The sequence below is a fragment of the Notamacropus eugenii genome, chromosome 4 (assembly GCF_028372415.1).
Source record: "Notamacropus eugenii isolate mMacEug1 chromosome 4, mMacEug1.pri_v2, whole genome shotgun sequence".
NCBI lineage: Eukaryota > Metazoa > Chordata > Mammalia > Diprotodontia > Macropodidae > Notamacropus > Notamacropus eugenii.
In genome coordinates this window covers 60,108,302-60,135,282 of record NC_092875.1, presented here as the reverse complement: position 1 = coordinate 60,135,282, position 26,981 = coordinate 60,108,302, and the positions used below count along the sequence as shown (strand labels likewise).

At 41.4% G+C, this 26,981-nt stretch overlaps 1 protein-coding gene across 4 annotated transcripts in view; it reads right to left on the bottom strand.

Moving 5' to 3' along the window:
* Positions 1 to 441: 441 nt before the first annotated feature.
* Positions 442 to 26,981, bottom strand: part of SIN3B (SIN3 transcription regulator family member B) — a 56,773-nt gene continuing 30,233 nt past the window's right edge. For 3 of the 4 annotated variants that reach the window (XM_072601270.1, XM_072601269.1, XM_072601271.1), the window contains 12 exons: positions 26,477 to 26,595; positions 17,039 to 17,246; positions 16,759 to 16,875; positions 13,428 to 13,666; positions 12,995 to 13,178; positions 10,575 to 11,178; positions 9,171 to 9,340; positions 8,489 to 8,662; positions 6,665 to 6,757; positions 5,211 to 5,305; positions 3,566 to 3,770; positions 442 to 3,427 (listed from right to left, as the gene is read on the bottom strand). In XM_072601270.1, coding sequence (XP_072457371.1) covers positions 3,197 to 3,427; positions 3,566 to 3,770; positions 5,211 to 5,305; positions 6,665 to 6,757; positions 8,489 to 8,662; positions 9,171 to 9,340; positions 10,575 to 11,178; positions 12,995 to 13,178; positions 13,428 to 13,666; positions 16,759 to 16,875; positions 17,039 to 17,246; positions 26,477 to 26,595 — 2,439 coding nt within the window. In that variant the 3' untranslated portion in view covers positions 442 to 3,196. Of the gene's footprint in view, positions 3,428 to 3,565; positions 3,771 to 5,210; positions 5,306 to 6,664; positions 6,758 to 8,488; positions 8,663 to 9,170; positions 9,341 to 10,194; positions 10,337 to 10,574; positions 11,179 to 12,994; positions 13,179 to 13,427; positions 13,667 to 16,758; positions 16,876 to 17,038; positions 17,247 to 26,476; positions 26,596 to 26,981 lie in introns of all 4 variants that reach the window. The other variant, XR_011965498.1, reaches the window with a different exon arrangement.

Sequence of the window (26,981 nt, the reverse complement as noted above, 5' to 3'; positions counted from 1 at the left end):
GAAAAAAGAAAAAGTGACCAGGCACAGAAGTCACCAGTTAAGCCATGAGAATGAACGAGATTGCCAAGGAGTATAAAGAGGAAAGGACAAAGGAACAACTGTGAGGGATGCACTTATTTTAAGAAGAGGAGGAGATAGGTCAAGGGAGTCTCAGAGGTAGCAGTCAGGAGAAAGTGGCATGGGGGATGAAAGAGAAGGTATCAAGGGAAAAGGGGTAGCTAAAAGGGTCCAACCAGACATTTAGGCTAAGACTGAGAAAAGACTGCAAGGTATGTGAGACTTCGGACTTCTCAGGGTAAAATAAATCTCTTCAGATCCAAGACGGAGTTGTTGTATCTATTACTTCTTGCCCCATCTGATGGTCTAATCTTACCTCAAGAAAGGCCAACCCATACCTCTAAGCCACATGTGCAGCCTGAAAACAAATACGAAGAAATCAAATTTCCAAAGAATTTGATGGATTGTATTGATGTTGTGATTAAAAGTAACATGAAGTCCTTTGAAAACAGGTGTCATAAACAGAATAAATAATACAAATCTGTCAGTTCTATTCAGTACAATCAATAAGATATCACTGAAAATAATATTGTAGTACATGTTCAGTAACACTGATTGGAAATTGGACTGTCCTTGATTCAGCAGGACTCCCCATTTTTCCCTTAAATACAGTTCATAGGATATAGTATATTACAGCTAGAAGGAAACTTTGGAAACAGAATACAAATCTGGGAAGCCAGAGTTTAAAAAGACCTTGAAACATGGAACCTCAGAGAGGGAAATGAACCTGGAACGCAGAAGGTCAAAGCTCAAGGGAATCTAGAGATCACTTTGTCCAACTAATTAATTTTACAGAGCAGAAAAGGGCCCAGCTAGAAACAAGGGCTAGAATTAGAGCCCAAGTCTCCTGACTCCCAATCCCATCCTCTCTCCCAGCTGATGAATCACCCTGGGCAGCTCCAGCTGAAGAGGACCAGCTGTCACAGCCCTGCCTCCCGAGCAGAGCCAGGCACCAGGGGCAACAACAACCACTTCAATGGCACTAAATTTACTTATGGAAACAACTGATGGAGCATCTGACCTTTCATCCATGTTTTATTTTTTACTTTAATGTGCAAATAAATATAAAAAGGAATCTACATTCAAAACAGCTGAAAGGAAGCACAAGGCCCAAAGCAAAGATGCGAGCAGAGACGGGGTACTGAGGCCATAGGAGGGCCATGTCTGCCATTGGGCCTGCTCCCTGGGCCTCTCCATTTCATGACTTTCAGAGAAGCACCTAAAAGTAGGTGCGTGGAAGGGCTAATGGCCACTGAGTGGCCTAGGAAATGTCTTGAATATATATTATAAATTAAGTTCCTTAGAAAAGAAGGATGCCTCCAAAGACATGAAGTGGCAGAAGACTGGGCAGTGTGCGTGGATGCAGCGGCCTCCATGGCACTAGGGGCCTAGAATTAAAGGCATCTGAAGCCAAGAGTTGCAACCTAGAATATCTCTAACCAACACTTATCTATAATGGAAAATCCTAATAAAGTTTGGCACAATTGGTAGTCTCTGCAACAGGAAGTGCAGAGAACTGAAGAACAAGACTGAGGTGCATTTGTGAACTGACAAAGAAGCGCTGGTCCCCTCCATGACCAGCACTAACTGATTCCTTTCTGTTCACTGCTCAGCTCAGACAAGCCCAGGGCTTGCCAAGACGTAGGCATCATCTGGGAAATTAGATTCCAGTCCATCCTTCCCCAAAGCCCAAGGACCAGCCTTGCTTCTCCATCACTGCGCTCCTTTCACAGCAGAGAGGAGCCTGGGGACAGACCACAACAGGGACTTCAGTTGATGTTGCTGTGTCTCACAGACTGCTGTCCCTCAGCCCTGCAGTGAGAGCCAATGCACACAGAAGGAAAAAATGCAGCATCTGTCCTCCAGGGAGGATTCTTGTCCTGATTTTTGTAAAAGTTACAACCATAAAATAACGGCACAAAATAATAAATAGATGTTTCTATAGCTTTGCTTATGTACATGACTTCATTCCCAGAGAAGCCTCCCATACCCCTCGCAGTCTGATTTTCCTCCCTTCCAAGGGCTTTAAATCTAGCTTTCCATGGCAGCATGTTGGTCAAGAGACCTAGCCTCTTCACCTTCGAGGGCCAATGTGGGCATCTGTTACTTGGTCCAGCAAGATGGTAACAAATGGGGCTCCAAGGATTTCAGCTGTAGCTCATCCTTAATCCTATAGGATATCAGTTTAACTGAAAGGCACTTCTCTCACTTTCCAAGTGATTGAATGCCTCTGGAGACTAGATGGTGACCAGACGGAGCCTTATTAAAAACCAATGGGCCAAACCAAACTTCAGTGTCTTTTCTTGGCAATACTTCTGTGACTGCAATCCCCTGGGGAAAAAACAATGGGGTGGGGGGGGAAGTGTCCATCTGAGATGGCACTAAATAGATCAAGTGCAGGTCCTTCTACACAGAAAGGGTTTCTCATCCACCGACCCCAAGGGTGTCTAATCAATGGTTGGCATGGCCAGTACCATTTAGTCTATCAACAAATTTGGCCATCTCCAAGGTGAGTGTTCCATAAAGTTCCAGGTCTCCAAACATTCAGCCATTACAGGCCCTTTCCCTAGACATTTTCTTGGAATTGGTTGTCTCCAATATAGAAGCAAAAACTGCAAATGAGTTTATCAACAACCTAAATCTTGCTCCTTCCCATGAGTGACCAGGGCACGAGTGCTTGTCCAGCCAGAGATCCTAAACAGGGAAGCTATGTAGGTTTGGCACAGGACACAACCTGACAGGTGGCTTAGAAGAAGGAAAGCAGCAGCCAAGGGCAGTCCCCACGGACATCATATAGCTAGTCAGAACCAACTGGAAGGAGACACTGATTCAATCTTATACTCTTTCTGTCACTCAATGGGTCAGCTTCAAAGCTGTACAATGTCTCCTACTGTCAATTCTGGATGGATCTGAGACTGAAGAACTGAATCCCAGAGAAATCTCTGATGTGATCATTTTAGATCCAGTCATGAAAATATAGGGTGATACTGCAAGGAGACAACTATGTTTCATATGAAAATACATAATAACCAATCTTGAGTAAAATGCCATTATGATAAATATCATTAATACACACATTGCATTCCCATCACTCTTTTCAAGAGTCCAAGTGTCAGTGACATCTTCCCTTCTGCAGCAGTCAGGGAGAAGCAGGGCGGCGGCTGTACTGCACACGGTACCGAGTCACAGGGAGGCCATGGACAGTCACCGTCTCACAGGTGGTCTTACATGGCACCATATCTTCATCCTCCTCTCCCATCAACCAGTCCTGGACCAGCTCTGCAGCCTCCGAGGTGACGTTGTCCTCCAGCCAGCGGCTGTGCCACTCTTCAAATTGCTGGTGGTGTTTCAACAGGACGACTGGCTGTACCTGAGGGAACAGACAAGGGCAGAGCCTGATATCAGTAAAGGCAGGCTCTGCAGGGGAGGAAGAGGGAAGGGGGAGAGTGCTCCTGACCAAAGGGGAGGTACAGGAAGGGGACAGGGGAATCCTGGGGCATGACCATACCTGCTGAGCCCGGCAGAGCGTCCCTCGGCGATACATGTAGTCCTCCGAGTTCATGATGAACACCATCTTGTGGGTGGTGAGCTTGAAGCGGCAGTCAACATTGCAGGCACTCTCCACACCAACGAGTCTCTTCCAAGAGCTCTTCACCTCGCTTCGGAGAGCTCGGACCTGCTTGCTTTGCCACTGGCGGAACTTCTTGAGGTTTCTAGGGTAACAAGCAAGTCAGTGAGGATCAAGAGACAAGAGGAGAGAAACTACAAAAGGTAGACCTGAGACCTGGAGAGAGGGAAGGGAGCTGACATTAAGGTAATTCACCCCCAAAGAATGGCTCCTCTCTTGCTAACTTCTGGCCTGACTGCTGAAAACAGTCACGTAATTCCCTCTGATATCCTTCCTGTATGAGATTTAATCAACAAGTTTCTTAGAACTGCTGCAATGCAGGAGTCTCCTCAACCTTCTTAGTTCTCATAGATTCTGTGCTACCCTTGTGTCCTGTGGGGTTACTGAAGAAGCACCAATATCTAGAAGTACAGCATTCAAGGGGTAGAAGACTTCCAGGCCAAGCAGTCCAAGCCTTCTCCCCAACAGAAATGCCCTCTGTGACATCACCAGTGTTGTAAGAGCTCCAGTGACAGGGAACTCAGTAACTCCCAGGCATGCCATTCTTTTGTCTCACAACTCTTTTTCCGAGTTCTCTGTTAAGGGAAAATAAACCTCACTCTCCTTATGCTCTGGGTTCACACTAAAAAAGTCTAATCTCTCCTCGCATGACAGTCCTTTGGATATTTGTAGACAACGATCAGGCATCCTGCTGAAGTCTTTTCTTAAACATCTTGAAGTACATTAAGCCAAGACAAGATTTCAAATGTTTCCCATTTCCTTACTAACTTACTGCCTTACTAACATAAATAAGTATGGCGAGGGGATGGTGGGTCCAGACTGACAGCATATTGACTAGAGAAGTATGAGGGAGGGGTGGGGGGATAACAAGCAGTCACTACAAAAACTGAAACTTTGGGAGGATGGGTTGAGTCCCACAATGTTTCATGTAATTAACATGCCCCATAAATCTTGCCACACTGATCCACTACTAACCTATCCTTAATCTCTCCTCCTAAATATGTTTTCCCTGCTTGTGTCAGCCCTCTGAATTTTTTACACCTTGAAAAAACCTTGGTCCCAAACAGCCTGACTTTTTAAATGTGATCAACTCCAGATGCAAACCTGATCTGCTCTCATCCAAAAAGGAGAATGAACTCTCTTGGGGCTAGTGCTTGCCTAATTGCTGGCCCAGGCTGATCCTGACACAATATCCAGAAGGAACATAATGCAGCTTCCATATGTGGTCTGATCAAAAGAGTAGGGGGGCTACAATCTCCATGTGCTGGATGTTTTCCTTCTCTTCATAAATGCTGGAATTGCTTTAACATTTTTAGGTACCCCATCACACTGTGGACTCCTATTAAATTTATGGTCTTGGACTAAGACCCCTAGGCTTCATCCCAGTAGATAAGCTAAGCAGGTGACTCCCAGAAGAAAAATTAGTCCAAAATCCTCCCCACTTCCCACAGTCACAAAGAAACAGCCAAGCTGGTAACTTGGGGTGATTCAGAATGGGCCAGAAGTGGCTGGTGACTGTCCTTACCTTTGAAGAAAAACAGGTTTCAGAAGGAAGCCATCATTTGGGGGATTTGGCGCTCCCTCTGTGCCCACATACTGCTCCATGTAATTGGCCAAGTGCTAAAACAAGAAAAGAGACTCTCAAGATGCATTTCTTCTCCTCTTTTAATGATGAATCACAAAGTCAGACTAATCCATGTTATGTCTCTTCATTTGAAGAACTGCACATTGTAATCTATACTGTCTGATATATCCAGCAAAAAGCAGGGAGAACAAATGGTGCCACAAAAATTCATAAAAAGAAATGGGGATGTTAGTCAAGTGACTCAAAGAAGGATCGGCAAAATATAAACAGCACACAAAATGACTACAATGAAATATGAAAACCAAAAACAAAGGCAATAGAGCTTTATGAACATGGATTTGGAAGGGGATACTAAGCAAACAAATCTTTTTTGTTATGTTAAATGCATAGTGTGATTTTTTTCTTATCAATTAAGATACAGAAAGTATATATTTTCAGATTTTATTGAGCTATCCATTCCACATTCGGTTTGCTATGATTAAGTTCATAATTAATTTTTAAAAGATTTAAAGAGCTCACTGAACTTGCTGGGCACATTAAAGAGGGAGTAGTTTCTCTCACCCGGCAATCTAATGCTCATCAATCTTTCTTTGGATAAGTGAAGGAGGGAAGACAAGCCTAAGTCCCCAGGCTTTGTTGTGGCTGTTGTTGCAGTCAGTACAAATGGAGTTTAACCAAGAGCAGACATAATCTACACACTGCTGCCCCAATCAGTGTTGTAGCAACTTGTTAATACAGCAAACCCCACCTCAAAGTCCTGAAACTCCCCTGATGGACTACTAAGCTGGCAGCATATTTATGACCTGTACTGTGTTGATCAGAAGATAGGCTATACCTTTCAAATGAAATGTCTTGAAAAGAATTAAAGAGGTTTAGTTGTACACTGAGAAAATACATTAATTATAGATTGTACTTTGCAAAAATCAGATGTGAGAAAAAAAGAATGACCACATTCAGATCAACCCAGGATCCTTTTAATTTTAACCCCCTGCCCTCATAAAATCATTTCACATTTGTTGGGATGAGAATATAAAAAGAATCGTGAGTTGGGGACCTGGGCTTTCATTCAGCACCTTTCCTGCTGGAAGTGAGCACACTGTCCCAGCGCAGCTGTAATGGCATCAGACTGGGGTACCCACAAACCTCCAAGCATCTTTGAAGAAAGCAGAACCAAATGAACTTTAGCAGGTTCCCACTCTTACCCTAGGGCCAATCTAATGGAGCAAGCAGATCCCTGCTCATGCATCAAGGTTGGGAGCTAACTGGAACACTAAAGAGGCTGGCTTCTGGTCAGTCCAGCCAGGCTCTCTCTTGTAGTGGCCTCTTGCACATGGCACCTTCCCCAGATGGCCCTCACCTGACCTGGATGGAGTCCACAGAATTGAAGTCCTTACCTGGACTTCCACAGGATCTTCTGTCTGGGCCTCTTCTGTGTCCAGCAACTCAATAGTCATTATCACCTGCCCTTTCCTCTGAAGAAACATCACCTAGAAGAGTGTAATACAAGCATATCTTACCACCTAAGTATGGTGAGCAAGAAGATACTCTGCCTATAAGCAGACCCAGGGGGCTATGCAGTGTCACAACACTCCTGACTCACCATGAGAACGAAGCCTTTTCCGACATGGTTCCCAAACTCTGAGACTAGTTAGGACTCTGAGCACAAAAGTGTTTGGAAACATACAACACCAGGGCTGGAAGAGTGCTTAGAGGTCATTTAGTTCAACCTATACCAAAGAGGACCCTCAACAACACCAGTGGCATAGGCATCACCAACATCATGCCTCCAACAATGCATAGCTCACTACCTCATGAGGAATCTAGAGTTCAGGAATGGACATCCAGAATCTTAAATGACAATTACCTTCCTCTAAATCTTTTTAAAATAAATTGTCTCGAGTCCTTTCATTTTTGTATCACAGTCATTTCCAGATAAACTATTTTTTACACATGCCCTACCTTAGAGACAAACAAGGTAAACTAGCTGTCCCTAAGCATACCATGCCATCTGGACACTCCCACTGGCCATCCCCAGAATTTGCAATGTCCTTCCTCCACCACTTTCAGAATCCCTCAAGGCCCCACTCAGATATTCTTTCCCATGGAGTCTTTCCTGTTCTGCCATGAACAGAAAGTATCCTGCCAACTAGAAGAATCCCCCTTGCTGCCTCTCACCTCCTCAAAGTTTCTTAGGGCCCTCCTCTGCCTTCATTATACCCTACTGCACAGCATACCGATTTATGAATATAATAGACTCTTAAGCACAACCCAAGTTGTGAAAAGGTAGGGACTTTGCTATGTTTTATCTCTATATCCTTGGCACCTAGCATGCTTTGGACACAGTAAGTCCCTGATAAATATCTACTGAATGAGTGAATGAATGAATCTTTATTGCTCCTACTCTACAAATCATTTGAGAGGAATGGAGGTAAGGGAACATGCATGGACACATTACTATGTGCCAAGTACTGTGGTAGGAACTTTGAATATGTTATTGCATTTGATGCTCACAACAACCTGGGATCCCAATTTTTTACAGTTGAGGAAACTGAGGCTGACCGAGGTTAAGTGACTTTACTAGAGTCACATACTTATTTGTAAATGTCAAAACACAAATTACGAGAAAGCGAGTAAATGCCTAAGACTGTATCTGAACTCAGATCTTCCTGACTGCAGGCCCAGAGCTCTCCCTACTCTGCCATCCAGCTGTCTTCAAACACATACTTCAAAATATCCCTAGGAATAGCATACTATTTTCCCCACTTAACAAACAGAGAAAACGAAGCCCAAAAAACCCAAAACCACCAGCTCCTATAGTGCCCACAGTTACATCGAGCAGAGGCAGGCCCTGAGCAGTCTAGTGCACCGCACCGGTCCCCCTCCTCAGCCTTCTCTTGGCAGCAATCTAGAGATATTGCAAGTGGCCAAGGGATCCCTGAATATCCTGCTCCAATCACCTGGGACAGTGCAGCAAGCAAGGCATAAGAGCATGCCCTCTGCACATGCAGGGCCTGGCTCAATCCCTGGCACCTCCAGTTTCTTCCCTAAGGGAAGGAGTACATTCTCACAGATGAACACTGGTACTAGGTTCAGATCCTGCCCATGCTGCTTGCTCTGGGACATGATGCAAGTTACTTACCCTCTTTGGCCTCAGTTTCCTCAGCTATAAAATGAGGGGGCCAAGGCCACCACTGCCTTTTCTGAAACTGGTTCCTCACCTTAAAGCAGTTCTCATCAGCCATGCACCGCTCTGCCTTCCACTGGTAACTAGTCTCCTTGGCTGCACGGACACAGCGGGAGGACAAGTTCCCACCCGCTGCGCCTCGTTTCTTCTCGTTGAGGTAGAGTTCCACCACTTTTAGACAAATGTCATCACTCACCAAGTGATGAAGCTGTTGAGTTAGAACAAGTTCAACTGAGTACACACATACTTTACTGATTCCCATGTGTCATACTCCTGTAAGAAGATTTTTTTGAAAGTTAGAGGGAAAGAGAAACGGACAGCCCAAGTGTGGATCAATATTGTAGCACTCTGTCCATAGGCAGCCTCCTTCTGGATCAAGCCTTATTTGCTCAAAGTGTCAAATGGGACAGAAAGAAGCACTGTAACTTAACTGAGTTCACACCATTCAAGTCAAGAACCAAGTCCAGGGCTCTGGTCTCCCTAATGCCTATTTTACTAGTTACTTCCCATAGGCTCCTCTAAACTTGTGGCCCACAATTCCAGAAAGGCCCCCACATGGCCACACTGGCAGGGTAGAGAACTTGAGCAGGTTAAGGGCAGAGAGCTGAGCTGACTTGAAAAAGGCCTGTGGAGGGGTCGGGGGGAAGCACACACAGAAGGGACTGGGACACACTCCCACAAAGCTGCTAAGTCCCTGTTCTTTGCCCAAGACTTACTTGCCGCACGATGTTCTGTACCAGCTTGTCCATAGTGAAGCCAATGTAAGCATGAATGGTAAACATCTCCCGAAGGGTGTCCTCATACTGCGTGGGATCAATGTTGCCCTCTAATAAACTCCTTACCATGTCCAAAAATGCTGGGTAATATTCTTCCAGTTCCACTTCACCTAATTAAGTGACAGAATTTTTAATTCTTTCAAAATCATCCACAGAAGAGAACACCGCCAACAAATTAACAAAAGCATCCATTAATCATCTCTGAAACTCGGGATTTATATCTGCATCAAATGGTTCTGGGTCAGTGAGGGACTACCTCTGATAGCACTGAGTCACCTGTTTATAATGCTTATCCTAAGAAAGCTGACAACTATTAAGAGTGATCACAATGAAATGATTTCTTGAAGCAAACTGACAAAGTGTCTATGTCTCCATGCCTCAATGTCATGTATACAACACTTTAAGAATCAGTAGTTTCATTAGTGAGATCACCCCCTCTACCAATGCAGATCACAACTCCTCCATGTCCAGAGGAAAGGTTTTATGTGTTTCAAGGACCTAAAATAATCACTGCTTGGCAGCCAAGACTCTCAGGCTAAGGCTCTCAGCACTTCACTAGGCTGGTCCCTAAATGAAAGAGCCACACACAGGTCACTGCTGGGCCCGACTCAAGGCCTTTTAGCTGGAAAGGGACTCATCCAAGATAATGGTGGCAGCTAGGGGCATAACCCTCAAAGCCAAGGCTGGGGCCATGACTGCCACAAAGAGGCGGCAGCAGCAGCAGAAAAGTATCTGATAGGGAGTCTATACAGAGAACAAAAGCAAAGCATCTCACCTAAGCGCCATCTGTATCAACTGGGGACCATGGAAAAAGATAAAAAGGACAACCGATATCAGTGTAGTTAGTGTGCAGTCCTGACTGCCATCCTCCCAAGCTCACTGAGGGACTCTGCATGAATTGAGTCCCTTCTTGGAGCCTTCTTACACCCTCTGTCACACAGCAATAATGATATCTACTCCCTACCTCATGGGGTGGAGCGAGGAAAACTTTGTAGGTTGTGGAGTGCTGCTTAAGGTCATTGCTCCATGTGCTCCGGGGCCCCAGACAAATGTCCCTTTCTTACACCACATGCAACCACAGTCCAGGGTTTTGCCATAGTGTGGCTCTGAAGAAACCAAAAATATGCTAGCAAAATAGGCTTCCCTTAATTCAGAGTATGCAGGATACAAGCTGAGAAACTGAGCTTTGCCCCCTCTGGCCACAGTGCCCCCACAGTGCTGTCCTAGAGCTGGTAACAACACAGGCATCAACAAGAGCACCCAGGAGACCCCCCCCATGAGAGGGGCTGGAGGGCCCATTAATAGGCTGCTCAGTGCTGGACAGGCTGGCTGAGTTGTGCTTACTTGGCTGCTTCAGCCGCAGCTCCATCGCAGGGTCATTGGATTTCTCCTTCCTCCCCTCACAGAGGAGTTTCTCTCTCTCCTTCTCAGTCCGATATTCTAAGAGCTGCTTCTGGGCCTGCCGGTAAATCTTTAAGAGCCTTGAACACAGAGTCTGGTGAAGGCGCAGAAAAAAATACCAGTTGTTGTTGGCAAAGAAGAGGCTGTAAACATCATCCAGGGCCCCGGGCTGCTCTGGGACTGTAGCAGTAGCAGCAGTGCACGAGCCACGTTTTTCATCCAAGAGGCTGCTTTGTGAGACAGATGCAGATTTTTTCCAGAGGTCAGTGGCATCCAAATTCTGTCCTTGACCGTGTTCTCGGTCTTCATCTGTTGACTCTTCAGAAATGCCAAGATCTGAGAGTTGGGAAAAGAATAAGCTGGGCACAAAGTGGTGGACTATCTGCTGGATGGTGCCTTGATCTTCCTTCTGGATTGTTGGTTGCCTCTTCACATAGTAGCTAATGAGAGAGGCTGCATCCTCCAAGATCTGTTTGTCTTCATAGACAAAAATAAGGTGAGGCTCATTAGTCGGAGCACTCCGGCCCTCCGAGTGTTGCTCCTGATGCTGCAACGGGAGGAAATGTCATTAGACAGGACGCAATGGTTTCCCTATCAATAGCATTACTATTATTAGAAGTAGTGAAAAGTGTGAAAAGTGTTTAGTTTTACTGTGGGTTTTTTTTAAAGGAGGCTACAGGATGGTCCAGGAGTGGAAGGCCTGGGTTCCAGTCCCAGTTTAACAAATAATTAGCTTGGACAAGTTTCTCCAGCTCCCCCACATCAGTTTTCCCATCTGTAAAATAAGAGATGGGGTAGTTTACCAGTAAGGTCTCTTGAAGCTTAACTTGTTTTACACTCAATAATGCCCACTCTAGTGCTGACATTTCATATTCTAAGGCCCCTCTTTGCTCTGACACTGTGTTCTAAGGGTCCTCCCAGTTTTGATAGTAGCAATGTAAGAATTTCATGGAAAAGTTATCAATAACACCAGTCTCACAATCCTAATTTGCCTCTAGAAAATTAGGTCCTTTGCAAAAAGAGCTTTGGTTTAAAAGAGAAAACATGAATCAAAACTCAAAGATTCTTTAGAGATAATTATTTCAGAGATTTGGTCTAACCTAGCATTTTAGAGATAAGGAAACTGAGGCCTCTAGCGAGGTGACTCATGCAAAGCAACAAAGGGAGCCCATTCTATACCACCCTGTGAACAAGACAATCCAAGTATTCTTATTATTCCCCACTCCCAAAGGAGGAAACTGCGGCTCATAACAATAAAGTGTTGTGCCTCATACCCAAGGCTGCTTAGTGGTAGAGGCAGCACCAGAAGATGCTCTGACTCCAAGTCTGGTACTCTTTCCACTCTAACAAGCTGCCTGGAGAGGTACTTGTCTAAAGCACCACAGGACTACACGTTCTGCCCAGGTAAGGCACAATTCAAGTGAGTTTTAATGCATGTCACATTTAATGAAACAGATACCTGATTTGGCTTAAAGAGAAAAGTAAATCATAATTAAACATGAAAAGTAGAGAACTTGTAACTTCTTGGAATCATATTCCCATATGTTTCTAAATTTTGGCTGTGTGGAAGGCCATCTATCTGCTGGCAACAGCCCTACTCTTCCTGTGACCATTTGTCATGTTCTCAAATTCTTCCAAACTAGGTGCCATCAGTGTAAGGTCTCCCATCCAAAGGAGAGCCTCCAACTTGTCTGTAATGGAGAAGACAGTCCCGAAGAGATGTGGCCAAAACTGCAATAACCTTGGTGATGGCCAATCCAACCTAGCCAGACTGACCTTCACATGACACATTAGGCTCTTATATATCTTCAAAACCTTCCTTAAAAATTAATCTTTTACAATCTCTTTAGTCTAAAAAGAGGAAAACATCTCCTCCTTGGAGAATCTGTCAAATGTCTATTCAATCTGTGTGATTATCACAAGCCTGAAGAAGATTTAGGTATTAAAAAAATTCTCAAGGCTCTGCCACACAGCTTCCCAGTTCAAAAGTAAGGGGATGACATGAAACCTTCAGTGCATGCTGAGACCAGGAGCACCAAGGACATGGCAAGAGCACTGACATGAAGTGTCAGCAGCTTCAAGTCTGAGGTCCTGTCACTAACAGATTGTGACCCTTGCAAGTCACTTCACTTTAGGACCTTCACATCTCCATTTATCAAGAGCCCAGAAATGCTATAGTCCCTGCCAGTTCAAGCACTCTGTGTTCCAAGGTTTCTCTCACCTCTGACATTCTGTGATTTATGTTCCAAAGCTCTGTCCAGCTTGGACACACCATGTTCTAAAGTTCTAAAGTTCTAGCTCTAACACCCTATGACTTACTGAAAGAAGGCATTTGGTTTCCTCTTATCTCTGGGCAATCTTACCTCATCATAAACACTTTCAATTTCATTCAGCAAGCTTTTTGATCGAAGAGCTTTAGTATCATTTTGCTTAAAATTAACAGCCTGATGGTCAAGAGATTTTAAATAAGCCTTCTCATACTGCTCCCGCCAGATTTTATTGAAGCCCTGCTGGGCTTCTCTCCATTCTTCCTCTTTTGCTTTTAGCCTATAAAATATAAGGAATGTTTATTTATCAAGAAAAAATAGGGCACATCATTCAAACCTATTACATTACTGTAACATTTCCACCAACTATCTGGTGCAAATCTTAACTCAAATGTGTGAATTAATTTATGGCATTGTTAAATTACCTAGGTGAAAGAAATATCTTTCCTTCTGCTCTCTTCAGTCCCAAACTGAGAAGCCATGGTGATAAGTTTCCCAATCTCCACAGCAATGGAAAAACAGACAATACCTTTTCAGCACTACAGGAACAGCAGTCACTGGATTCTTCTTCAGACTTTCAATGATTTCTGGGGCTTTATCACCATAGATTCGGTAGATTGCTCGCCGCTGGATGACTTCAGATGTCCCTCCCAGGCAGTCATCTAATCGGAATTTTTCCTGATCTTCTGGTGACATTCTGGAGAGTTTTTTCTGAACACTCTCCAAAACCCGGATGGTGGCAAGGTTGGTCTCCAAGACAACATCTAACTATTAAAATAAATTCAGTTCAATGGATAGTGATTAAGCACCTACTCTCTGTATAAGGTGATATATGGTGCAGTGGACAAAGCACTGGGCCTGAAGTCAGGAAGACCTGAGTTCAAGTCCAACCTCAGAGACATGTACTAGGTGTGTGACCCTGCACAAGTCACTTCACCCTGTTTGTTTCAGTTTCCTTATCTGCAAATGAGCTGAAGAAGAAAATGGCAAATCACTCCAGCATCTTTGCCAAGAAAACCCCAGATGGGGTCATGAAGAGTTGGACATGACTGAGAAACGATTAAATCACAATTGCGTATATGGTCCTAGGTAGGCAAAGAGAAAACAGTCCCTGCCTTTAAGGAGCCTTTATTTTATTAAGGGGATGCGACAAACACAAAACTAAATTAATACAAGATAACACAAATTAATTTCAAAAAGGAGAAAGTGCTAACAACAGGAAAAACAGGAAAAGCTTCATATAGGAGAGAAAACCTGAGGAATGCTCAAAAGGAACTTGACATTCTACAAGATGGAGGGGAGAAGGAAGAACATTCCAGACACAAATCACCCTATGTACCAAAGCACAGAGGCAAGGGATGGAATTTGGTAGCAGTCAAAATAGCTCATTGATCTTAGGGAGCACTGGGAAAGGCAGAGCTTCCAGGAAGAGGGAAGGGATAGTGCCACAGTACTGGACTCACATCTACTATTACTAGCACTACTACTACTAGTACTACTACTAGTATGTCAGTCTGGGGTAGCATAGTTTGAGGACACTGACAAGGCAAAGACTATACAGAGGAAGGCAACCAACGTAGCGAAAGACCCCCTAGGAAGTCCATTTCATGTGAGGATACGCTGAGGGAATGAAATCCTTTCCAACTCTCAAATTCTGTGATTCAGTTATGGGAATCAGCTAATGGGCCAGTTTGACTAGAATGAAGAGTGTATGAAGGGAAGTAATAAAAGACAAGACTGGATGAGTAGGTGAGAGCCTGGTTGTTCAGGGCTTTAAAAACCAAGTTGAAGATCTCGTATTTTATCCTAGAGGCAACATGGAGCCAGTGAAGATTTCCTTTTTTTTTTTTTTTAGTGAAGATTTCTTAATAAGGAAAATGAAATGGTTAGAACTTTACTTTAGGAATATCAACCTGGCATTGATTTGGAAGATGGACTAAAGAAGGGAGAAACTGGAAAACAGAAGATTAACTAGGTAACTATTCTAAGCATATTATTTTCCACTTTATGTTTTTCATGGTTTTTTTTTGGGGGGGGGGGTCTGTTTTCTTTCACATGACTAATATGAAAATGTCTTGCATGATTGCACATGCATAACCTATATCAAATTGTGAGGGGAGGAAAGGGAGGAAGAAAATCTAAAACTCAAAATGAATATTAAAAATTGTTTTTACATGTAACTGGAAAAAATGGTTAGTTTTTTTTAATGAGGCAGAGGGCCTTAGAAGTCATCCAGTCTTACTGAGCTTGAGGCTGCTGAAACACTTCTGTGACAGGGAACTCAGCTGCCCATTTCCTCATCACCAACGGTTAGGAGGTCCTTATTTACTTTAGCTACCATCTCCCTTTGCAACTTCACCATCACTGACGCCAGCTTGACTCCCAAGAGAAAACGGTCCAATAACCATACCACATGACAAGTCCTTTAATTATATGGCAGCAACCATGTCTACACCAAGTCTTCCCTTCTCCAGGTGAAATGCTCCTCATTCCTTCAGTCAATCCTCATGTATCAAGATAAGTATTCAAAAACAGCATATCACTGAAATCACAGTTTTCAGCTATCACATTCACTCTTGACATATGGTTTATAATAATGAGAAGTAGAACAACTTGTCACTAAAGGTTGCACTATGTTGCCACAACTGCATAAGCAGACCTCTAGAATACACTTAGCTTTCTGGCAGGGACTCCCAATAACAAAACTGCCTCCTTCCTAACATCCATGAAGTTCTGAAAATCACATATGAAAGAGCACAAAGTCTGTTGGTCTTTGGATTCTACAACATTATTCAAAATGGCATTTAGTGGGCTTGCAGGTCTTTCAGAATGATAGAGAGGAAATGCAAGACTGCACAGAAATCTCTGCTTTTCTCAGTCAGTGGTGGAAGGTGGCAGCCACAACAGGCCGATGTGGCCCCAAGCTATAAAGAAGGTTGTGGCTCCGCTCTTCCCTCTGCCCTGTGCACATCTGGAACATAATGTTCTGCTCTGGGTATAATACATTTTTGGAGGGAAACTAATCTGACACAAACTAATTTGACACATGACTCATTCTAAAGGAAGGGAACCAATGTAAAAAGAAAATATAAATTATGTCATTTGGTTGAATATACTGAGGATACCAACCTTGGAAAAAGGAGGGACACATGGTAACTAGGTTTTCAAATAGCTGAACAATTATTGTATGGAAAAGGGATTAGGCTTGTTCTCTTTGGCTCCAGAAGAGAACCAGAACCAATGGGTTAAGGAGAAACTTTGTTTTAATATGAGAAAAATCTCGTTAACAAGTATGCTGCCTAAGAGTACAGTGGATAACCTGATACTGAGTGTGCCATCTCTGGGGATCTCCAGATAGAAGCTGGACGAGGTTAGATGAGATGGCTCTGGGATTCCCTCTAAGTCTGAGGCTTTGCCTATCAGAACTGGCTATTAATAGAAGAGGCTGCCTCATGAGGGAAGAATCTTTACAATACTGGAAGTACTGAAGAAGAGAATGATCACCACTGGAGATGTTCCAAAAGGGATTCATGTTTCTGGTAAAAACTGAATTATCTCTACAGTTCCCAGTCCTCCTTGGGATTTGATGATTTGAAAGGAGAATGGACAGGTGAAACTGACAGAAGAAGGTGAGCAAAAGGATGAACACCCCAAACTAAGAATAAATCTAGATGAAATTATATTAAATTAAAGCATCAGTTGTAAACTGTACTACTATTCATCTAAGGCACTGAAACAATCAATTAATTCAACCTCTAGAACAGATTCTCTAATGTCATCTGACCGCCCCAGGGATGCTGGAGAAGAGTAATCAAAGCACCAAGACATAAAAGGGGTAAAAAATAGCACCACAAACACACCTCAAACCGTTCGTCCTCACAGCGATGCAGCTGTTCCTCATAGGGAGTTTTTTTTGAACTAACAAATGTAGAGTCTTCAGACCAAGATGGAAAGGACACCCAGGTATCATTTAAAACCTGTGACAAAAGAGAAAAATCCAACGCTACATAAAGCTTGTACCCTCACCCATCTAAATCACAACAACCACTCTGTCTCATTGGTTCCCCAGAATTCTGAAAAAGGCCACGGTTAACATCCTTAAAATGAAGTAGCAAAAATCGCCACGTGGGCGGCAAGTACCTCCTTGCATATGGCTGTCCTGCCACTGCATTTTGGCTGTTGGTAAGTTTTGGGGAGTGCCCGGTAACTAGATCCTATGCGCTTGCAAGATGCGTAGTCAATTTCCCGACCAATTCCATCCCCCGATCGATCACTCATGGGTGGTGCAAACGAAAGCTCTTTTACTCCCAAGAAGGACTTGAATTGGGCGAAGAGTTCTGGAAATTTTCTTCAAAAGTTAAAGGCACACTGTAAGTCCACATAGTCACAGCCTTCCCAAAGAGGTTTACGTAGTGTGAATAAAGTAGATGCTCAGTAAGTTTTTAGTAAACGAACATAGGAGGCTTGTTCCTATCTCTACTTCAGGGGTTTTTAACTTTTTTGGGAAGTCTGGGGAAATGTTTTTAAATGCATTTAAAGTGCATGGGATCCAAATGCATAAAATATATAGGATTATAGAACAAACCAGTTATGTTAAAATACAGTTATCAAAACATTAAAAAAAAAAGTTTCAGAGTTAAGAAATCTCTGTTCTAGCTATTACTTACAGAATCAGTATCTAAGTTACACAGCATTAGCCCGTACGTAGATTGGCAATTTTCTTGTCATATCTACCTTGTGTAAAACTTGGGCGTAGCCTACCTGTAATTGTTATTTTTCAGTGTATAATTTTGTTTTGCTAATTCCTTTCAGATATATCTTCTAGTTCTTTACAGCTGGCCTATGTTTGGACAAAGACAGTCTGTATATATTATATACGCACGCAGTATCATACCTCTTCAATAATCTTTATGCTTTAAATAATATTTCAGCTCTAAATACTAATACCTGAAATCAATGCTACATATTTGAATCATATACTAGCAATGTTAATGATATAAAATGCACCACATTTCTGGCTAAGTTTTTAAAATGGTTATCCTTCTTTCAGACTATTACCATCTAAAGTAGATATATTATTCATGCTGAACGATGTTAAACATTTACTATGTGCAAAGCAGCGGGCGAAAGACAAAGTTCCAGGAAGATAAGACCTCCCCTCTTTATCTCCACCACCACCCCCATCTTATGATGGCAGACAATGGGGCTATGAGATATAAAATAAGATCATTAGACAATGAAAGGCAAGGTCTGAAAATAAGATTCCAACTACATGCCACTGATCATATATGGAGTATGTGGTATGGAGGCAGGAAGTCAGGAGGACCTCAGCTCAAGCTTCACTTTGGCTGCTTACTATCTCAGGCGGTAATGTGGCACATCAATATACAATCTGTTAAATTACACCATACTGATGCAATGACAAGCTTGTCTTTCACCCCCTAAAATCTGGCACACAGAAGGTAAAGCACAAGTATGGACTACAATTGGTGTTACTTTTTAGTGTGTACCTTCATTTTTGTTTTCCTTTAAGAATATTTCATTTCATTCATATCCCCCTTTATTTGGGGGTAGACCATTTTAAAATTTTTATTGATGTATTTTGTATTTTTACATCATGACAGTTTTCCCCAGCATCACTGCTCTCTTCCTCCCAGAGAACCATCCTGTATAACAAATAGTATTTTTTAAAGAGGAGAAAAAGAGGGAAAATATCAGTGTAACTGATCAATATATTGAAAAGGTCTGAAAATACATGCAATATACAATTAAGGAATCTGTATCTCTACCAAGCAGATACTTCCACTGAAAGTATCTTTTCATATCTCTTCTTTTAAGATAGGTTTTTCTTTAAAATTTTGCAACACCGTGTTGTGTATGGCTGTTTTGTTTATATTCTTGTAGTCACTATGTATTTCCTCGGCGGTTTCATTCTGTGTCAGTTCATGTAAATTTGTGAATGGTTCTCTGTATTTGTCAAATTCTTCCTTTCTTACAGCACATAATATTCCATTATATTCACATACCATTATTTGTTCAGCCACTTCCAAATCAATGGACATCTACTTTGTTTCCAATTCTTTGCTATCAAAAAAAGTGCTGCTATAAATATTGTGGAGTATATGGGGACTTTATCAATATCCTAAAAATATTAAGCCAGTAAATGGAATCTCTGGGTCAAAAAAATGTTTTAGTCCAGGTGTGGGAAACCTATGGCCTCAAGGCCACATGTGGCCCTCTAGGTCCTCAAGTCCAGCCCTTTGACTGAATCCAAACTTCACAGAACAAATCCCCTAATAAAAGGATTTGTTCTGTAAAACTTGGACTGAGTCAAAAGGCCACACCCCAGGACGTATGAGGCCACATGTGGCCTCAATGTTGTAGGTTCCCTACCCCATCTTAGCTACTTTATTTGCATAATTCCAAACTGCTACCCAAAATGGTTGCACTGACATAGTTCTATCAAAAACGCACTGGTGTGCCAATCTTCCCATAACCTCTCTAACAATGACTATGGTATTCCCATCTTTGCCAATTTTCATGGTGCTAGGTGAAACCTCAAGGTTGTTTTTATTTGATTTCTCTTAAGATTAATGATTTGAAGCATTCTTTTATGTGCTTGTGGTTTTTTGAAATTCTTTTGAGAACTATTCATATCTTCTGACTTCTAATGTACTGGGGAATGGCTTTCTGTGTTTACTTACACACACATACACATTACTTATACCTTGGATAACAAATACATTACAGAAATTTGATAAAAAAGATTTTCCTCCATTCAACGCAGTGCCTTTCTTATCCTAATTGCATTATTTTTGTCTGTGAAAGACAGATCATCTTTATTTTTTAATAGTGTGATCTTTAATATTCAGGTCAAGTATCCACTTAGAATGTATTGTGAAATATGGTAAAAGGTTTTGCTCTAATTTCTGCCAGACTGCTTTCAAGTTTTCCCAGCAGCTTTTATTAAGAGTTCTTTCCCAAAAAATTTATATTTTCCAACACTAGGTTATCAAGTTCCATTGTTTTTTACTATCTTCTGTCTAATCTCTTTCACTGGTTTAGCTGTCTATTTTTAAATTAATACCAAGTAGTTCAGATAACTGTTGCTTTAGTTTGAGGTCTGGAAGTATTATTCCCCTTCTTCAAGTTCTTTTAATTATTTCCTTTGTTAGTTTAGATCTTTTTTCTTTCAAATGGATTTTTTTATTGAGTTCTGTAAAGCATGCTTTTGACAATTTGATATAGCATTAAAAATGTAAATGTAAACTTTGGTGATCTTATCATTTTTCTTATACTGCCATGGTAAAATCATGAGCACTGAATATTCCTCCAGCTATTTAAGTCATTCTAAATATCTCTATGCTTCGGTAGATGGATCTCCAGATACTTTGTGCAATTCGTAATTATTTGGAGTGAGATCTGTTGTTATTATACATTAATGCTGTTGATTTTTAGGGCTTCTAGTATGCAATTTTTCTGTATTGTCTCTACTAGCGTCTTTGCTAATTCCCTGAGATTTTCTAAGCAAACCAAAACGTTATCAACTAATAGGGAAACTTTTATCTCCTCTTTACCTATCTTCATGCCTTTTAATGTCCTTCTCTCATCTTATTGCTACCACTGGCATTTTCAGAACCATATTAAATAACAGCGGGGAGTATGCTTTATTTCTGTCTTCACTGGGAAAGATTCTAGTGTATCTCTATTGCATATGATAATTGCTTTTGGTCTTAGACACTTTTTAATATATCCCTCTATGCCTATACTTTGTATGATTCTTATTTATTCTTTTTTATGTTTTGAATGTTTGCTTTTGCTTTGATAGCATGTTTGCAAATCTTGCTTTTTTTAATCTGATGCATAATAAAAATTTTTTCTAATCCCTCATTTTGATTCTGTCCTTTTTTTTAATGTGTTTATTTTAAGAAACAGATTGTAGGATTTTGTTTTCTTATCCAATCTGCCACTTTTTCATTTCTTTGGACTGTTTAATCCATCCACATTAAAAGTTGAGTTAGTTTTCTATTTTCCTCCATTTGTCTTTAATCTTACCCTCTGCAAACTTGGATTTTTCTCTCTCTAAACACAGTACTACATCTCTTCATTCATCTTAACTTAATCTCCTTTAGCAACCCTGTTCTCATTTTCTTCACATCACTCTTAAGCTTTCCCCACTCCCATTTATTACCCTCTCCTTAGTTTTTTTTCTTGTTTGCTTTTATTTAATTCTTCCTCCGTCCCCCCTCAGTCAAGTAAAATTCTCCTTTTCCTCCGCCCCTTGAATTTGTTAAGTTTTTAAAAGTTCATTTTTCTATGCCTTTTTCTAGAAAGGGTTTCTTTTCCCTCATATTCTTCCTTTTATCTTGTCGATTTATGCTAGACTTTAATTCATAGCCCTCGTACTTATTTATTGCTTCTTAATTCTCTGCATACCTTATGGAATTAAAGTTTCTTTGGTACCTATTTTGGGGTTCTTCTTTTAAGTTCTTTGTTGTTGCCTTGTAGACTGTACCCCCAGGCTCCCTTTTTTTTTTCCCTTTCAGTTGTGCCTCACTTGTAAAAATACCAATTCCTAAAGGTGATAAGGTAGATACTACCCCATGGTATAAATCATCCTACTCCCTGTGCAGTTCATTATGGATTTCTGCCTTTCTCATGGTCATTTTTTTCCCATTTTCCTTGAAAAATTCTTCAGTCTATGGACCATGCCATTCTTTGAAGTGTCAGCTGCCCACAGCAGCTCTGATTCCCCTTGTCCTGATACAAGATGAATGATCTCTCTATGTTTCAGATACCTGCAGATGATAGCCACTGAAAGGTCCTCATCTCCCTTTACAGAATAGCTCTCTCCTAGCATGGAAACATTCATTAGTGTCACCCCCTCCCACGACGGAAACAAGACTTCTCCATTTCTTTTGCCCTTTTTCAAACCCTCACCTATTCTCCTGTCGGCTCTCTTCTTCCAAAGGGAATACAAGAGTAATTTTCCCTTCGTTGTTAACTTCTGACTTGTTTATGGTATATCACATATCCCCCTATATATTTTCCCTCCCTTTCCCCCTTTTATGCACCCTTACATCCTGTAATTTTGACCCACAAAAACACATTTATTCAGCTGTAGGTGAGGGGCTATGAGGTCTAAGTGCATAATGTTTCAGGACTGTTTCTCCAGCACCACTTCTATTTATTTTTTGTTTTCAACCATCTCTCCTCATATGTATTTAGAATGAAATCTCTTAACTCTCTCTGTTGTTAATTTGTTACTGTCATCCCTTGGTTGCTTATATTTGTTTCTTGTTGTCTAGGGTGTCTGAAAAGCAAATAATTTCTTCAAGTCTGGTTTTCTTTCTAGAAATGTTTTGAATACCTCTTTACTGAACATCCACCTCTTTTCATTATTGGTTAGGTTCAGATTTGTAGAGTAGGTCACTTTATTTTGCATCTTAGGCTCCTTTGTGCTTTAGAATATGTTAGTCCATTTCCTCCTGTGGCTTCTGGTGCCAACAAGGCAATTCAAATTTCCTTTCCTTTTACATTTGGGGGTCTCTCTCCTGGTTGCTTGCAGAATTTGCCATTTGTCAAATTGTTGAATTTAACCATGTCTTGAAGTTTCGTAGGATATGATTTATTTATGGAGATATTCCATGAATTCTTTTGATTGGCACTTTGTTTTCTGTGTTCAGAAGTTCTGGGCAGTTTTCATGTACTATCTCTTGCATTATGTTTTCAGGTTTTCTGACTTGTCTTTTGGTAGACCTGTAATCTTTAGGTAGTCTTTGAGATCACATTTTGCTCATATCAGAATCATGTTTCCTTTTCATTGTAACTGCTTTTTCCTTGTGTTCTCTAAATTGTCCTTCATTTCCAGGTACTTTCCTTCACAATCAGTTATTCTCTCCTTCCTTCGGTGAAGTACCACGGTAAATCCATGGTTATCTCTTCTGTTAGTCACTTTTGCTGTGCAGATCATAAATTTCGCTTTCACAAGTCTTATTTTTTCTTTTAAACCACTCAGGAACATCCTCCTGTTGGTCTACGTTCTCTTGGAAATCCACAGGTCCTCCGTCTGATCAGGTGTTGGGTTATTTTCATTCATTGAACTTTCTTTCCCCTGAGAGCTTCAGTCATTTCAGTCTTTTTTATTTTCTCACAGTCTTCTATTCCTTTCTCACTCCTTCCCTTTCCCTCTGAGTGCGGTTTTCCTGCCAGCTACACTTCTCCGTTATCTCAGCTTTCTCCCCAACAAATTCATAGTTCGGCAGCCCACCTCTTCCCCAAGTGACTTCCAAGGGAACAGAGCTGCCCCCAGTCGGATGCTGAGCTCTCTATTTCACGGTAGGTGGAGTGAATTCAGCCACATATGCTTGGATCCAGGTCACTCTGTTCCCTCAGTTACCAAGCTGAGTTCTGATGCACAGTGCTGCCTCAATGCACGCTGCCATCACAACAGAAGCTGTTTTCTGATTCTCTCTCTAAGAGACCTCTATTGGGAAGAATGACAAATTGTACAACTGGTTTCTCTTAAAAGCCAGTGGGTTGGTTTGTGCAGTTCTGCTACTACAACATGGTGGAGAGGTGAAGACATTATGGGTTAGGAATTATTGGGCTCCTCTGTGGTTATTTGATCTAGTTTTTGCTTCTTTGGGGACCTTGGTGTCCTCTATTGTGGAGAGAGCTGAAACTGCTTTATTCTTTGCACATAAATACTGTTTTGGAGAAGTTTAAGATCTCATGCACACTAGAGAAAATGTCTAGTCTTCCATCCTGTTTATCAGGTGACCCAGAAATCCGCAGACTTTTTTCTTTCACGTGACTGAACTAATTAAAAGATGACCCACAGAGTTATAGGTTCACAATGCAATGTCTACAAAGGACATCAGCAGTTTGCAGAGAAAGCAGGCCAGCGGAAGACACCAGCAGCTTTGTAAGGAAATAGCAAGTGGCAATTTTAGGGGTAGAGAGATGTTCTAATTGAGATGCATGAATTAAGAGGCTTTAATCCTTCCCTCTCCAACTAGAGGAAAGGGAATTTGTGAGATTATGTACTTATGTATGTATGAAGAAATGTTCTTCTGTCCTTTGCTTTGTTAATTTTTTTAAATAAATGCCTTTATTTTGAAAAAAATTCAACATGTAACTGACTTTTCAATTAAATGTATTTATTTTGAAAAAGATGCAAAAACTTTCTTATGACTTTGGTCAAAAAAACTCAACCATCCAGGGCCTTAGTTTTCTCATCTGTAAAATAGGGGATTGGACTAGATAGACTCCAAAGTCCTTTCTGGCTCTGGATATATGTCCCTAAGATCTTCTTTGTCAAAAACTTCTTCCTCATTTGGAATTAAAGGACTTTTCAGTTACATATAAATGAAAACTTAGGCAGGATTTATGTTGAAAAGCTATATATTTGCAATAAAAGGCTAGAAACTTCTATCCTCCCACACAGCTACCAAACTGATATTTCAAAATCATGGGTCTGACCATTATGTCACTCCCCTGCTTAAGAAGCTCTAGCGGCTCCCCTCTGTCTCTGGGATCAAATGCCAATTGTTTTTAAGCACCTTCATGATCCAGGCCTAGTTTACAGTTTTCAGGCTTACTGATCTTTCTTCTATTTTGCACACTATGCACAGCAGTTAGACTCACCTACCTCTATTCCCTGTCACTAACACAGAACTCTAGGCCTCTGAATGAGTCCTCCCCTATACTGTGTGCTCCTCTTCCTCCTCACCTTCATTTAGAGAGTTCATAACTTCCTTCAGAGTTGAGTCCAAGTGCCACTTCCTATGATGGGCATTTCCTGACAACCCCCCACAGCACCAGATGAGAGTGCCCTCTTCCCACACTTCATATATATTTTGGGGTGGTATCTTTTTTGTTGTTGTGCTCACACTGATTCCCCAAAATAGAATGTCAGCAACTTGAAAGCAATGAATGCTTTTGTTCTATCTTTTTATCCCAAGATTCTAGCACACACTAGGTATTTAATAAATACTTTTTGAATGAACGCTGAGAAGTGGCTTTTGTGTAGGCCACTTCTGTGTGCTTATAAAACATTATAAGTAAAAGAAGGTATGTGTATCCATGTTTGGGGAATAAGGTCTTTTAAAGTTAGACCTCAACTCTTCTACATAAATGTGTTCCCATAAATAGCACCAGGTGGTGGTCTTTCTTTCACATAAGCCATGAACACATGCAGAGGCTCCTGGCTTATCTGTTTAATCCCATACTGTTTTCTCAAATCTACTCTTTTCCAAATAAGCCTTACCCACTAGGCTGCAAATGATGGTTATGGTCAATAATAAAAGACAGTAATTTAAAAGACACATTCTTACACGATTACTAACTCTCCACAAGTCTAACTGATGCTCAGTTGTGACATGAAGGTCCCTCTCCCTCCCTCCTCAGTGTTTGCAAAATAGGTCAAACAGATGTAAACTCAAATATGCCCTATCAAAACAAAAGGCTATTACCTGAGATCTGCCTAGCTCAAGCTCAATGCAGAGAGGTTCATCCCCAAAAGGCTAACACAGCCACTAACATTCATAAACACTGTATACTAAAGTGTAGATGGGATGGCTATATGTGCTAGGGGAAGAAGTGCTGAGAATTATGAATCTTTTAAGTCTTTCTAAAATACTGAAATATTGTTGACAGATAAAACAGTAATAGTAATATTATAACTGAGTATCACCATCAAAAATAGTGCTTGAAAATGCAAAATATGTATGACTTCAGTCCCCCAGGGAAGACTACAAGATGCCTCTGACTTGGAAAACAAGTCCCGGGAGGTGCCTGAGGTACAGAGATGGAATGACTTGCCCAGGGTCACACGGTGATCAGTTTCAGAGGCAGAAGTGGAACCAGGCCCAACACTTTATGCATCATCAAGAAAACTCCCAATCTGAATATTACTCGTAATGATGAAAAGGAGAAGGAGGAAGAAAGCTTTTTATCCCTCCATGAAAGTCTTACTCTGACGCTTCACTGCTGGAGTTAACTTCTGAAATGCCACTTAAATATGATACTGTCAGTTCAAATGTTAATAATGGCATTCAGGGTCTCTCCCAGCATCACAAATATGTACATGTAATTCTAAGTGCAAAAATCTTCAGGTGAACTGCTTACAGCACTGGAAGAGTCAACCCACACTTTAAAAAGGTTACAACAATAGACCAGTTACAGTCTAAGAAATCTGAGAACTAAGGCTTAAATGTTTCTATTGATAATCTCAGAGCCACTGAAATTCACATGCTGACTTCGAACGTATTGGGCAAGTAATGAAGCTTAAAAGAACAGGGTGCTGGACCAGTTGGAGAGACCAGGGTTCAGATCTTACCTATGACACCAGCAGTGTAACCTTAGGTAAGTCAGTTCACGTATCTGAGTCTCATTGTCCTCCTCTGTAAAATGGGAGTAGATGATACCCACCTCACAGGGTACATAAAGTGAAAGTACATAAAGTGCTTTGCAAACTTTTCTGGGACTATATAAATGTCATTCCTATTCATGACTTGAGATATGTTTGTTTGTTTTTTTAAATCACACAAACCACTGATTAAGGCATTAGCTCACCCTAAGAAAGGGGTGACCAGTTGTAGGAGCTCTGAGCCAGACACCAACTCTTGATTGAAGAGAGCAATGCAGCGAAGGAAATTTTCATAGACTTCTTGGCTTTTTAGTACCCGGCGTACCTAAGGAAGAAAGAATAAAGGATGTTAAGGAACTCTATGCTGAAGATTTCTGTCATTTTCTAAGACTTTCAATCCCAGTCCAGATATTATTCTGCTTGTAAATCATTAAAAGTATATTTTAAAGTAAATAATGAAAACCAAGAAAAATAATAACCATTTCTCCCATTTTATGCCATTTTCCCCACAACCCCATGAGGGAGATAACTAGGAGAGGTATTATTATTCCCATTTTAGAGATAAGGAAATGGAGGGTCAGCAAGGATTTGACTATAATTACAAAGCTAAAAAGCATCAGCACCAGAACTCAAACCCAGAAACCCAAGTCAGTCTCTCGATTCCATACCCAAAACTTTTATCATACCACATTGCTCAAAATCCTAGAAGAG